Consider the following 13,670-nt stretch of genomic DNA (forward strand, 5'->3'; position numbering starts at 1 on the left):
TTGTAATCAACCTGAGGAGTGGCTCTCCACCAGGCGTCCCACACTCCCCATCCAGACGCTGTACCCTCCCATTACCTGACTGGCCATGGGACACACTAACCACTGACTGTCCTTCCTGTCCCCAGAGCAGATGGAAAATCAGCCGCGGTCCCCGGTGTATCTTAAAATTCATCGAGTCACTCTGGTAGGGTGGCTGTGTCTGGGAAGCCCGGTCCCCACAGCAGGCTGACCCTTCCTGTGTCCTCCCTCTCAGATCCGGTCTGACAAAGACAACGACATTCCCATTCGGTATAGCATCACGGGCGTGGGCGCCGACCAGCCCCCCATGGAGGTCTTCAGCATCGACTCCATGTCTGGACGCATGTACGTCACGAGGCCCATGGACCGGGAGGAGCGAGCCTCTTACCACGTGAGTGTCCAGGGAGGGGGTGGTCAGCATCGCACTCACAGCACTTGAGAGCCGCCCTCCAGTTCACTGGACCCAGACAGCAGCTTCCGAACTTCCAACTTTGCCTCCCATCTACCCACTTCAGCTCTCCTGTCTCTTCATTTACACACACACACAGCTACCTGTCCACTCGCCCATCCACCCATCTGCCTAAATATCCATGTATATACCACCCATCCACTCCTCCAAACGTCCATCCACCCGTCCATCCATTTCCCATCCACCCGTCCATCCCCCACCACCCATCCCCCATCCATCCATCCATCCCCCACCATCCATCCCCCATCCACCCATCCATGCCCCATCCACCCGTCCATGCCCCATCCACCCACCAATCCACCCATTCAGGTCTCATTTCTCAAGCGCTGACCCTGTGCCAGCCCTGGGTCAGGTCCTGCGCTGGCCCTGGGTCAGGTGCCGGGCATGGAGACATGAACAGCGTAGATGTGGTCCCGCTGTGGGGAGCTTACTTAGGCTGAGATGAAGAGGCCCCAAATCCTTCTTGGCCTAGAGCCCCTAAGAAAGATGGTGCCCCGGAGTCCCCAGGCGGAACTCTGCACCTGCCCCAGGAGGCACATGGTCTGGATTCTGCCTCTCGTCAGGGACAGGAGGTGAAGGGGAAAGACAGTCTTATCAGCTGATGGAGAAAGAGATTTCCCTGGGAATCCAGGGCATCTGGAGGAAAGCCACCGTGTCCCTTTGGAACAAGAGGGAAGACTCTGCTCACTGCTGAGGCCCAGGGCCCCTCTGTGAAGTCACCCGGAGAAGAGGAGCGCCAATCTCCTGGCTGTTCTCAACACCACACGCCCCCATGGACATGCTCAGGAGGATGCAGCCCATGCTCCACCCCCGGCCATCCTCTCCTGCTGCCCTCCACCCCCACATGCACACAGGCCCCCAGAATGCACCCAGGGTCTGTGCCCAGGCTAGAGGGTGCCCCACTAGGCGTGGGGGCCCTATGACCTTCACTGAGTGGGGAGAAATCAGGCCCCTGCCCCCAGTGAGCAGGACTGCGGGTCCCTGCACAGCCCCACCACCCACAGTGGCTCAGCCCTCTGCCTGCCCCTGCCTGCCCGCCATCTCTCCCCGGCTAGCAGTCACCTCCGAAGCCTGGTCACAGCACTTTGTCCCACACAGACCAATGAAGAGGCCACTCTGACTCAGTTCACCTTTTCCAGGATTAGCAGGTTGATTTTAGTCACTGAGGTCTCTAAGAAGGTCCAGCCAAGAGAGTCCCCAACTTCCTCTCCTCCCGGAGGCCTTGACCCCAGGCCTCCACCGCGGCCCTTTGATTTCTCCCTGAAATGTGGTTCTTGTCAGTCACGTGTCTGCAAAATTGCTTCAGTTGCTCTAGGAGGTGTAGCCCTTGGCAGGGCCCTGGTGAGGCCGGTGTTCCTGCTACAGACGTCCAGCTGCAGCCTGGGCTCTTCTCAGCCTGCCCTCTACATCCCGAGAAATTTCCACTGAAAGAAAGCCTCCCCACAAGGCGAGGCCGGCCTCGGAACCTCCAGCCTCTCCTGGTGTGGCCACAGTGGTGAGCAGGGAGGGACCCTACTCTGCTCCTCCTGTGTCCAGGACAGCTTCAGAATTCCATGTCCTGGCACAAAGCGAAAGGCAGGGCCCCTCGTCCAGAACCTATCGAGAATCTCAGGAGGGTGAGATCAGAGTGTCGTGCTGAGCCTCCCACAGGGCCCTTTGAGCAGGAGAGTCGTGTGCTCTCAGGTCTTGGGCGTGACGCTGGCTCTGCATGCCCATACTCATTCAGGTGGCATTAGGATGGTGTCACCTCACGGAGCAGGACTTGAGAACCTGCAGGCCTCTGCTCCTGCCGGGAGAGGAGAGGGGCCAGGCTCCTGGGCACTCCACGGGCCACTCTGGGTCAAGAGCAGTCTGGAGCCATCCCTTGTGCCCATCCTCCACCAAGGGCACCAAGGACTGAAGACCCTATTTTCATAGAGTGGACCTCCTGGAAGTCGACTTGTGGGCCCCAAGGGACAAGGGTGACTGATGGAGTCTGTGACCCCCTGAGGGTCTTCTGCTCCCTTGGCCTGTCCGGAGGCCTACATGGCCTGGCACAGCTCGACGTGCACAGAGAGCGCCTCCACACCCCCCTGGGCCAGGCTGGAGGAGACCTGGCCTCGGTAGCCTAGGGCCCTGGGTGCTCCCCATGGTGGTGGCCCGGCTCATCCACAGAACCAGGGTGACAGTCCACCGGCTGTGACATGCCACCAGCTGAGCTGCAGGAAATGGTCACCCTAAGCCTAAGAAGGCTGCCCACAGTAGGCTCTGTGTCTGGGCCGCTGCCAGACACTGTCACACACACACGTCCCCTCTGCCTCCTCCCACCGCCCTGAGGTTTAGGGTTTATGGCAGCAAAGCCCCCTGCGAGCGTGCACGCAGCCTCCTGCACAGGGCCAAGCCTCCCAGACGTCACCTTCGCCTCTCTTCCAGCCTTCAAGGTGAGGAAAACAGGTCAAGCAGGGCTTCTCTGGCCGCCATCCTCCTCGGCCCACTGGGTCAGCAGGTCAGCGGGAACCACGGCCCACAATGGAACACCTAGGACCATTTGCCAAATTCTGGATTGAAACCTGGTGTCCCTTTTTGCCCAGACCCTGCATCTCACAGTGAAGGAGCCTGCTGCTGGCGTGGCCCTCCTTGTGGACGCCAGTCCACCCTGAGGATTCCACCCCCGAGGGCCTGGTGGCCCATCAGAGCTCCGAGCAGGCAGGCAGGAAGGGCGCCGGTCTCTGTGCTGCACCACACATTAGCACCAACCTGGTGCCTAAAACGTAGTGAGATGCGGGGTGGGCCTGGCCAGGGTCCTGCTTCGAGTCTCATGAGGCCAAAGTCAGTGTGCCAGCTGGCCTGGACACTCCTGGGGCCTTCCAGGCTTCAGGGCTCCAGCAGCAAACTCCCAGTCCTGGGCTCACAGGACCCATGTCCCCACGTCCTTGCTGGCTCTCCACCTGGGCCACTCTCACCTCCAAGGGCCCCTGCCTTGCTTGGCCTATGGGCCTGAGCTTCTGCACAGCAACAGGGAGCAAAGCCTCCACCACTGTCCCCCCACACTACCAGGTCAGCTGAGAAGACCCATGTGGAGGGTGGGTCAGGCCACCCTGCCTCCGGGTCAACTGTGCCAAGGACATAACCCAACCCCCAGGCGGGATGGCGTCATAATCCCCTCTGGGACCAGCAGCTGACATTCATGAAGCCACCCTGCAGTCTCTACCTCCCAAAGCCCTTGAACCCTGTCCATTGCCACCTGGGCCCTTCAGCTGACAAGGGACAAGTGACTGGATCCCTAGTTGGAGAATGTGCTGGCCACTTGTGGACACCTGTCACCTCAGCAAACCAGCACGTAAACATTCAGATGTTTGTTTTGCAAAATGACCAGCTGATTCATTTGAGGACCCCATAAGGAAGACACACTCAATCTGGCACACACTGTCACCTTGGCGGGTTCCTACACTCCTGGCCTGGCCTCCCCCTGCGGAACAGGGATGGGGTTAATGCCCGCCCTGTGGAAGCCTGTGGGCGGGGAGGTGAGCTGAGGCACCTGCTGAAGGGGAAGAGTCTCCAAGGAGCCCCGACCTGCCGTGGGCCATTGGGGTTCTGTGGCCCCCGAGGAAGCTCACCCCTGGTCAGATTCGGAGAAGAGAGGGCGACCAGAAGGGGAGAGCACGGTGGGGACAGCTGCGAGGCCATGGGTCAGCAGGCGTCACGGTCCCCAGGCACGTTCCCTCTCCAGCGTGACCAAGCCTACACATCGGCATTCACCAGTGTCACCTCCACTGGGGACAGGAAAGTGGCCTCCTCAGCCTGCCCTGGGAGACTCTGCTTGCACACGATGTCCGGGTTTGCAAGTGACAGGAAGCTGGGCCACTCCTCTGGATGTTTGTCGTCCCCCCTCCTGCCCAGGAGGCACGGCCAGCCCGAGCCCTGGGTGACCCAGCCTCAGGACAGACCAGGAGAAGGTGCCCCCTCTGGGGAAGCCACAGCCAGGGGCCTCCGACAGGGAGGTGAGGACTGTGCTGGCTCCTGAGCTTCCCTGGGCGCTCCTGAAGCTGAAGGCGGCTTTGGTCGGGAGAAGTACCTTTGCTCTGCGCACACTGCGTGGCCAGTGGGACAAAAGGAGCCCAGGCACTGTGGGAAGCCTTCTCCTGCTGGGCATGACGCGGGTGGGCTGCCCGTGGCCCCCCGGGACAGCAACTAACGTGACCAAGTGGCATTCCAAGATTTCCAAGACAACGCGGAGCTGGCCTGGCGTGTGCCCAGCCCCCCTGGCAGGGCTGCCTGCAGGCTCCGGGGACGCGTCCCTGACACGTCTCCTAGGACACACGCCTGCTCCTGGTAAAACCAGGCTCTGGACTCCCCTGGAACACACAGTTCAGAGGTGAAATCCATTCCTGGCTCTCGGAACCCGAACCAAACGCAGACGCCCACACGTCACCGTCAGCTGTGGCGCTTCCCTTCACAGGCATGGGACACACCTCCTCCTGGTCCTGGGGTCTGGGGAGAACCCCACGGGCACTTCTGTGCTTCTCTGTCCAGTCTCTGTCCAATTGCGGGGTGACTTGCTTTCAGCAGAGATGTGAGTCGCGTCACCACAGTGTGACCATTGTGGCTCTGGTGTCGAGATGGATGGGCTGACCCCTTCTGCTGCCCAAGTGTTGGTGCTCCCCTAAAATCCCAGGTCCCTGATGGCCCCACCAGCCCCTCTCCTGCCTGAAGACCCCGGACATAATAATCTAAGGTCCAGCCAGGTCCAGGAATTCACTGAGCCAGTGGATGAACAGGTGCAAACCTCGAGGCGTGGGTCTGAGCAGCCCCCCAGCCTTCAGGCCCGAGTCCAGGTGACCTTCCTTTCTTCCCCCAAGACAGTTCCCGCAGAAGCCCCCTGGGGCGTCTCCCCGGCAGAGGCACCTTCCCAGCCAGCCCTCCCCGGGCCGGCTCTGGTCTCCCACTTCTGTGCTGGCCAGGCCCTAGAACCGACATGCAAGCAGGAGCAGACGGGGTGAGCCGTCTAGGCTGACCTACAGTGGACGCCCAAACCAGCCTCACCTGGCTGGGTCCTCTCTGTCCCGTGCCTCTCCCCAGCCTCCACCCAGGGCCGACTCCCGGGAACAGGCATTAAGCCCCTGACTCTACTGTGCATAAGTGGCCTTCTGTGGCCACTGTGGGGACATAACTCCCACTAAGGGGTCCCTACCTACCCCAGGCATCTGGGGACAGTCTGAGAAGAGCCAGGAGGCCCTGGAAGTCTCGGCCAGTGGAGACTCCAGAAGGCAGCCCGGCTCCTGCTCTGGGCCACATTTGCACAGAGGTGAGAACTGAGAGTCAGAGGAGTTTCTGGATGTACCAAAGCCCTCCGTCCCCTGCCCAGCTGCCTCTGCTGTCATGCCTCCCTCGTGCGGCCGTCCCCAGGGAACCGCCCCAGGCGGGGCCAGGGGTACCCTGAGGTGGCTGTGGCTCTGACGTGTCTGTTGCCCCCAGCTCCGGGCCCACGCCGTGGACATGAACGGCAACAAGGTGGAGAACCCCATCGACCTGTACATCTACGTCATCGACATGAATGACAACCGCCCCGAGTTCCTGAACCAGGTCTACAACGGCTCCGTGGACGAGGGCTCCAAGCCAGGTGGGCCGCCGCTCGGACACAGCCGCCGGCACGGGACCCTCAGGCTCTGCCGGGCAGGGGCGGGTCTCCAGGGCCTCCCACTGCGCGGGTGCCACGGTCTCACCCACCGACAGGGCGCACCAGACAGGCTCACGGGCCTCAGGGTGCAGCGGGGTGCAGACCAAGGGGTGACAGCACCGTGAACCGCAGCGACGTGGGCGTGGGAGGAAACCGGGCGTAGAGTCAGGGGGACACTGTCAACCGGGAAGGCCCCTCTTCAGGGATCCTGTGGGCTGGGGACTGGAGCCTGGGGAGGAGCAGCACCCAGCAGGGGTCTGAGGTCAGCTGCAGGTGAGCTGGGGACGGGGAGCTCCTGCAGGGCCCTGGGCAGGAAAGGAGCCGGAGGCCAAGACCTGTCATCCGAGGTCTCCTGGGCTCCACTTTGGGTTTGGCTCCACACACAATAGGAAACAGCCCAGGCTCCCCCAGCTCCAGGAGGGGGCCCATGTGCAGGGCCCTCTGTCCCCTCAGAGCTGACCCAAGGGCCTGTCCCTCCTCAGGCTCCCCTGTAGCACAGCTGATGGCGACGGCTTGGTCATGTGCCGCAGGCCCTTACTAAGCAGGTGTCCCTGTGACTACCAGGAAGTGGGCGTCCTCTCCCCGTCCGCAGGGTGGAGCCTCACAGCCAGCGGGGTGGAGCATAGGGAAGCAGTCAGCAGCTGGTGGCCCACGGGTGGCAGCGGCCCCAGGGAACTTGCTGGAGGTGGTCTCAGCCAGTCCACCTGCTGGTTCAGACCTGCAGCAGGCGCTCTGGCCGGGGGTTAACAACACCCCATTCTGTGTGGAAAGACCAGCCCCCACTCTGCTGCCTCCTGGGCGGGAGGGTCCTCCGTGAGAACAGCACTGCCCGCTTGTGTTGGGCAGGGGCCGATGAGGTCACTAAGAAGGCCTCTGCGAGGGTTGCTGGAGGTGGCCACGGAAGCACAAGGCTCCCAGGACAACTGGAAACACAGGGGACACGGCCACACGAGCTGTCCAAGCAACTGGGGGACAGACTTACATTTGGAAGGTTCCCCGTGGAGCTGAACTTGGGGTTTCACTGGTGTCCTGCGTCTCAGCCGGCCACCCCAGCCCTGCTCTCCGCAGGCCCACAGGCAGGTCGGCTCTGGGCTCTGCGGAAGCACACGGAGGCCACTTCTGCGATGGCATCCAGGGTGCGCAGAGCAGGCGGGGCCAGCTTCAGAAGCCACCTGCTCAGCTGAGTCCCAGGGAGGACCCATGGTGTCGCTGGGGCAGGAAGGTCTCTGTCCCGGGGGCCACAGTTTCAACAGGAATCGCATTCTCGATTGATTGTCTTGGGGACTGTGAGGGTGGTGAGCCCAGTGTCCCCGGAGAGAGGGAACGGCTGTGCCACGGTTTCTGCAGCATCCTGCCCCCCCCCCCGGCAGTCCCTAGAGAGGCAGGGACAGGTGATGGGTGAGGAAATTATCTACAGGCCTCCACAGAAAGCCACGAGGGCAGCAAGCGCAGCTCTAGAGGGTGGGCACAACTGGGTGCATTCCTGTGGGGGTCAGGGCCATGTCCCTGGCCCAGGCCTGTTGAAAGGCAGCGGGATTCTCCGGGCCCTTCTATCACAAATCAATTTTCCACATCTTACTTTAAAACAAATCAATAAGTGAAAGTCTTCCCAACGTGTGGCTGGTTTGCCCATTAGGGTTACAAACGCAGCGATTCCCTCGCCTCCTGAAGAGTCTGGGGACCCCGGCCGACAGGTGGCCTTGTGAGGGCTGGCCCTGCCCGGGGCCCTGATCCCTCCACTGTGCCTTCTCTCCCCCACCTGAGCCTTTCCAGGACTGTGCGTCAGTGGCCCTGTCAGAGCCCCAGGGACACAGTCCGGCTCCGTGCTGGAAGGACCCGTTCGGTGCCCAGTCTGGCCGCCCTGAGCCAGCCCTCTCCTCCGTCAGCCCATCAAGGGCAAGGACCAGGCGTCCAAAAGAGCATGGCAGCCTTCCCCGCAGGTCCCCAGGACCTGGAAACCGCCTCGGCAGCTTCCTCTTGTGCCTCGGTAGATGACAGTGATGGGGAGCTCATGGCATCTGGGGTGAGGAGTCAGCCACCTGCTCTGGAGGCGAGACCAAGGAAGGGCTTCAGGTGCCCGTGGAAAGGAGTGGAGGGAAGCCTAAATACGGACAGGCTGAGAGCGCTGCGTTCACCGGGGACAGCAGTGACGGCCTGGGCCCAGGGCCACCAGCCCACATCACCCTCCCTTCCCTGCCCCTCACTGCTTGACGCCCTCTGTGACACGGCTGGCCTGCTCCTGCGGGCAGGGGGCCTGGCGCTCGGTGCCACCCTCTTCAGCAGAGCAGCACAGACTGTGGCTCGGGTCACAACCCTTAGATCTCCCCAGGAAGCAGAGGGCAGAGCCACCTCAGGGCCCCGTGGGATGGCCACGCTTTGGCCCTCGTGGATTGAGTCCAGAGGTGGTGGCAGCTCTTCCTGTTCCCACGGCGGAGACGGAACTTTCCAGACTGTTGCTCACCACTCCTTGGCCCTCTCCTCGGCCTTGATGGGTCACTCTCAGGGAAGTCTTCCAGGGCCACACTGGCCTCCCCGCCACCGGCCCCGGAGAGGGCGCCCTCTCCTCCCAGGTCCCACCAAAGTCCAGGAAGGTCCCCTGGGTCTGACGCCAACCCTGCTGAGCCCGTGGGGCACAGGAAGAGCACGTCCTCCTTCTGTGTGCCCCGATGCCACACCCTCACTGCCCCTGCGCTTCCTGCCTGCTCCAAACCAACCCTATGCCCCATCAGCTCAGCGTAAGGAGGGAGCGTGTCCTGGGGACATCGACTGACCTGGGATCCAGATGCCTTCCAGAGAAACAAGTGCCGGAATCCAGGTCCCCCAGGAGGGGCCCAAATCAGGGCTCCCAGGAGAAGGTCCAGCTGGAGAGACACAGGAGGGCCTGGAGGAGGGGTGCCCGGGGCCTGGTCCCTGAGGGTCTCGGGCAGGAGCCTGTGGCCAGGGCTTGGGTCCCTCCCACCGCCCCGAGCACCCACCTTCATCAGGTCCACGGTGGGAGGCTTTCACTGGAAGAAGCGTCTTTTATAAAACTATTTTGAGAAAAGTATAGAATCGCATGCAGCTCCCAAAACAGTGGAGCCAAGCCCCTCGGCCTGCCCCCGTGGGGTGCTGCAGGGCTGTGACACCGGGCCACACCCAGGAGTCGGCACCGCCCCGCCTCTGTAGGCCTGCCAGCGTCCCTGCGCACCGGGTGTGTGCCTGCACTTCTGCGCAGTCTGTCACACGTGCCGCTGCAGGAACCACCATCAAGACACAGGAGGGCCCATCGGGGACCCCGCCTGCCGCCTTCTGTAGCCACACAGGCCTCCTCCCCTGCGTCCCCTCAGCCCCGCCACTCCTAATCTGCACTTGACCTCTGTGGCTTGTTTCAAGAGCGCTGAATAGATGGGGTCGTAACAGTGACCGCTGGGGACTGGCCTTCCCAGTTGTCCTCTGGGGGCTCATCCAGGTGCTGTGTGTCCGTAGCTCGGTCCTTTCACGGCAGAGCAGAAGGCTGTGGTCGCAGACCTCCCTCAGCTTGCCATCCAAGGAGGGCGCTGGGCTCTTGCAAGAGGCTGGCGGATGGGGTGGGCACAGGGGCACAGGGCTGGCCTGGCCTGCACGAGTCCCCGAGTTCTATCCTCAAGACCAAAAAACAAAGTGAGAAAAGATGAGTAAACAGAGCTACTGAGAGCACCCCACCACTCAGGGCCCAGAGGGTCAGTACCACGGCCTGGAGGGGACGGCAACGTGGCCCAGAGGGGCAGGCACCGTGTCCTGGCAGAGGACGGCACAGTGGCCTGGCGTGGAACGGCTCCAGTGCGTCTTCACTTCTCGGCAGCAAAGGCCCCGAGGCCGTTCCTGCACTCCGGCCTCAGTGGGCTTCCCACGGTGACCCATCCTTAAGGGACGGAGAGAGGTCTGCCTTTCCTCTGTTTCAGGGCTGGGTCCTCGGTCGCCTGGCCTGTTTCTCTGGGGGATGAGCTGAGGTGGAGCATGGTGGCAGGAGCACGTGGCAGGGAAGCTGCCCACCCGTGGGGCAGGTGAGGAGCGGTGGGGGGCCACAATCCTTCCAGGGCACGCCCCAGCGGCCTCACTTCCCCCACGGGGCTGGGCCTCCACCTGCCCCCAGGAGCACCCTGCTGGGATCGGGCCTTCAGCACATGGGCCTCGGGGCCACTCCAGACGGGGTGTGGGCTGAGAAAGGCTCCAGGCCCCTCGGGCAGGGCTGTGTCCATGTGGGGGGCCGGCCCCTCTGCAGCCCAGCCGGCGTTGGGGTGGTCGCTGCTGTGCTGGACGTGTAGTGATCGGTCACCCCGGCTCAAGACGTCTCCCTCGCCACGAACCCTGCAGCACAGTTTGCCTGTGTCCTCCCATCTGTCCCCCGCACTGGACCCGCTCCTGTCTTCTGTCCCCCTCCTGTTTGGAGCAGTCACCACGTGTGGCTCTGAGCTCCTTGGTGCCTGCTGAAGACACACCCTTTGCCAGCCTGGAGTTTGCAGCTATTTCCTCCCCCACCCCGGCCGGCCCCCGGACTGGCTTCTCACCCTCCTCACCGTCTCTTGCAAGCAGAAGTCTGTACACTTGATGAAGTCCAGTCTGGCGCTGACCCTCCTGTGCGTGGGGCCAGTGTCATCTGCACGAGCACCTCACCCAGCCCAAACGTCCCCACCCTGTGGCTGCACAGCTCGCAGGTGGCCCATGATGTATGTTGAGTCAATTTTAATGTGATGGGTGAGATTCATGTCTAGGTTCATTTTTTGCTTATCTCCATTTTACTCCTGGCTCAGCAACCTGTTGAAAGACTGTCCCTCCTCCAGTTTCTGCTTTATATCTCTGTCAAAAATCACACCCCTCTAATCCCAGCCACCTGGGAGGCTGAGGAAGGAGGATTGCAAGTTTGAGGCTAGCCTCAGCAACAGCAAGGCACTAAGCAACTCAGGGAGACCCTGTCTCTAAATAAAGTACAAGATAGGGCTGGGGACGTGGCTCAGTGGTCAAGAGCCCCGAGGCTCAGTCAGTGGTAGAGTGCTCGCCTAGCATGCATGAGGCACTGGGTTCAATCCTCAACACATAAACTAAAATAAATAATGTAGTGTCCACCTACAACTAAAAAATAAATATTAAAAATAAATAGAAGCACATGGGCACATGTGGGGGCATCTCTTCACCTGTCCTTGAGTCTCTCCTGCCCACTGCACGCTGTCCTCATGACTGCAGAAATCAGCATGGACAGAGTCCACGCATGCACACCTGGCCTCCACCCACACGCCTTCCCTGGGGCAGGTCGGGGCCCACAACTCGGCATCTGCAGGTTCATGGTGTCCTGCTCCGTCACTCTTCCCACATCCAGGGGTGGCACCTTGGCATCCGGGTCTGCCACCCATTGCCGTGGCTTGACCATGCTGTGGCCCTGGCAAGCCAGTGTCCTGCGGCCTCTGACAGGTCAGCAAAATCCTAACCACCTCCTGGAGCTGGGGCCGAGGGGAGGACGTCACCCGGGCTGCTGGCCGCGGTGCCGACCTCACGGGCAGTGGCCATTAATGTCGCCGTGAACCCTGACTCAGAGCAGTCTGTCCTCCTGATCCGCCAAGTTGCTTTACTGAGCTGAACCTCTTTAATCCACCCGGGACGCATTTAAAAAAAGACACGCTTCTACCGCGTGCCAGACCCCCAGAGAGCCCGAGCCAAGTGCCCGAGCCCTGCGCCACCGACCCCGCTCTTCTGGGCACGCCCTGGAGTGGGAGCCACGCCCCAAGGTGCCTGAGTTCCCTGTAGCCACGCCTGACTGGTGGCCCAGGATGCGCCAACCAGAGCCGCCCTGAGGCCGGTCTCCCAGACACGATGGTGAGGAAGGTCCGGAGCAGGACGCCTACAGAGGACCCTCTTGGCCCCGGGAGATGTCTGGGGTGTGGGGAGTGGATGAGAGGTGGACCTCAGCGAAGGCCCCGCCTCAGCCTACCAGGCACCGAGGACAGGAGAGCTGCCCGCCAAGGCTGCTGGTTCCTTGACTGTGCCCAGCACCGAGCACGGTAGCCTGAGGGCGCGCTCTGCATGGAGAGGAGAGGCCACCAGAAACCACAGTGGGCAGATGTGGTCAAGGCCATCTGACCAGGGTGCCTGGTGAGGCCCTACAGGGCCACTGCAAGCCGACGCTGCCCCACGGAGGCCTCGTGCCCCCACTTTCCCTGGAGTGAGACCCCGAAGCCGTGTTTCCTGGAGGATCTTGGCCTTTATTTCACCAGGAGTCTCCGCAAGACCCTCCAAGGCCTGCAGGAGAAATGGGTGGTTCTGACCCCAGTGGACACCGCCCCCCTGGGCCTGCCCACCTGCACTCAGCACGCAGGCCCTGAGGCACCCGAGGGCCTTCCCCTTTGAACTTGGCTCTCTGACAAGAGCAAACAGCTGACCAAAAGCCACTGCTGCTACTGCCTGCAGACCCGCAGCACCTGTCCAGCAGCCACACTGCCTGCTCTGAGCCGGGCTTTGCTGGGCGGGCACGTGTGCCTCCAGGAAGGGACGCACCTGAGGGCAGGCCCCCTGCCAAGGTGGCGCCACCGCAGGCATCACACCACCAGGCAGGAAGGAGGAGGACGGGACAGGGGCTGCGTGCAGGGGCCCGAACGTTCTGTGTGGTTGTGCCTTTACCTGAGGTGGCATCTGAGCTAGGTGCTGGGGGGACAGGATGAGAAGACAGGAAGAGCCACCCTCAAGGAGCCAGTTGTGTGGTGACTCAGGAAATGTGCATGTGCATCTGCATCTGCTGACAAGGGCGCAGGCACACACCCGGAGAAGGCAGAGAAGCCAGGACCCAGGCTGTCAGGAGTGGGAAAGGTCCCCTGCCGCTGGGCCTTTGCACAGGCTGGGCCTGAAGCATCCCCCACCCAAGGCTGGTCCCTGTTCTTCCTCAGGCCACATGGCTCCTGCAAAGAGATCTTCCCCGCCGGGTCCCCATTCCGAGCAGCCTCTCCACACTTGCACTTCCCCACTGACACTTGGCGACTCATTTATCCAATCTGTGTCTCCACCCCAGGCTGCCACTGCACAGGACAGAGACCACGCCTGTTCCTTCACCCCATGTTCCCAAGCAGGGGCGGGCAGCTTGGGAGGATAGACCACCCCACAGTCCACCCCGTGCTGGCTCCAAGGGGCCCAGGGCTCAGTGCCCTGAGGCTCAGCCTGGGCTGGGAGGGGGGACAGCTGGCAGCTGTTGGTCCCCTTAGTCCCTGAGCTACGGAGCTGCCCGGCCCCTGCTTGCCGCTTGTCACTCAAGGCCTCGGGCACCAAGCTCAGGGCCTCTCCTGGGCGGCACCTCTCCTTCCAGCAGCATCTCTGCTGCGTCCCCTGGCCGGGGCACCCAGGGTGGGCTCTGGGCCTTCTCAGTTCCCCAGGAAAAGGGGGCTCGACAGAGACTGTTCTAGCTGCCCTGAGGGGACTCCCCCACACCCCGGCCGCGGTGCCAATCCTGAAATCAATGTCACTTCCCAACATTAAATACCAGAGAAACCTACGTGCTGCGATGGAGTCAGCAGCCTTCGTCGATACGGT

General features: G+C 62.2%; 1 protein-coding gene across 3 annotated transcripts in view; it reads left to right on the plus strand.

Annotated features, from left to right (window-relative positions):
- The window catches only part of Cdh4 (cadherin 4), a 408,941-nt gene that overhangs the window by 335,555 nt on the left and 59,716 nt on the right, over positions 1-13,670 (plus strand). For all 3 annotated transcript variants that reach the window (XM_046433120.2, XM_046433122.2, XM_046433121.2), the window contains 2 exons: positions 254-409; positions 5,942-6,086. In XM_046433120.2, the coding sequence (XP_046289076.1) occupies positions 254-409; positions 5,942-6,086 (301 nt within the window). The remainder of the gene's footprint in view (positions 1-253; positions 410-5,941; positions 6,087-13,670) is intronic.

This window comes from Marmota monax, unplaced genomic scaffold (assembly GCF_021218885.2).
Source record: "Marmota monax isolate L192 unplaced genomic scaffold, Marmota_monax_Labrador192_F-V1.1 WCK01_AAM20220418_F8-fsc00014, whole genome shotgun sequence".
NCBI lineage: Eukaryota > Metazoa > Chordata > Mammalia > Rodentia > Sciuridae > Marmota > Marmota monax.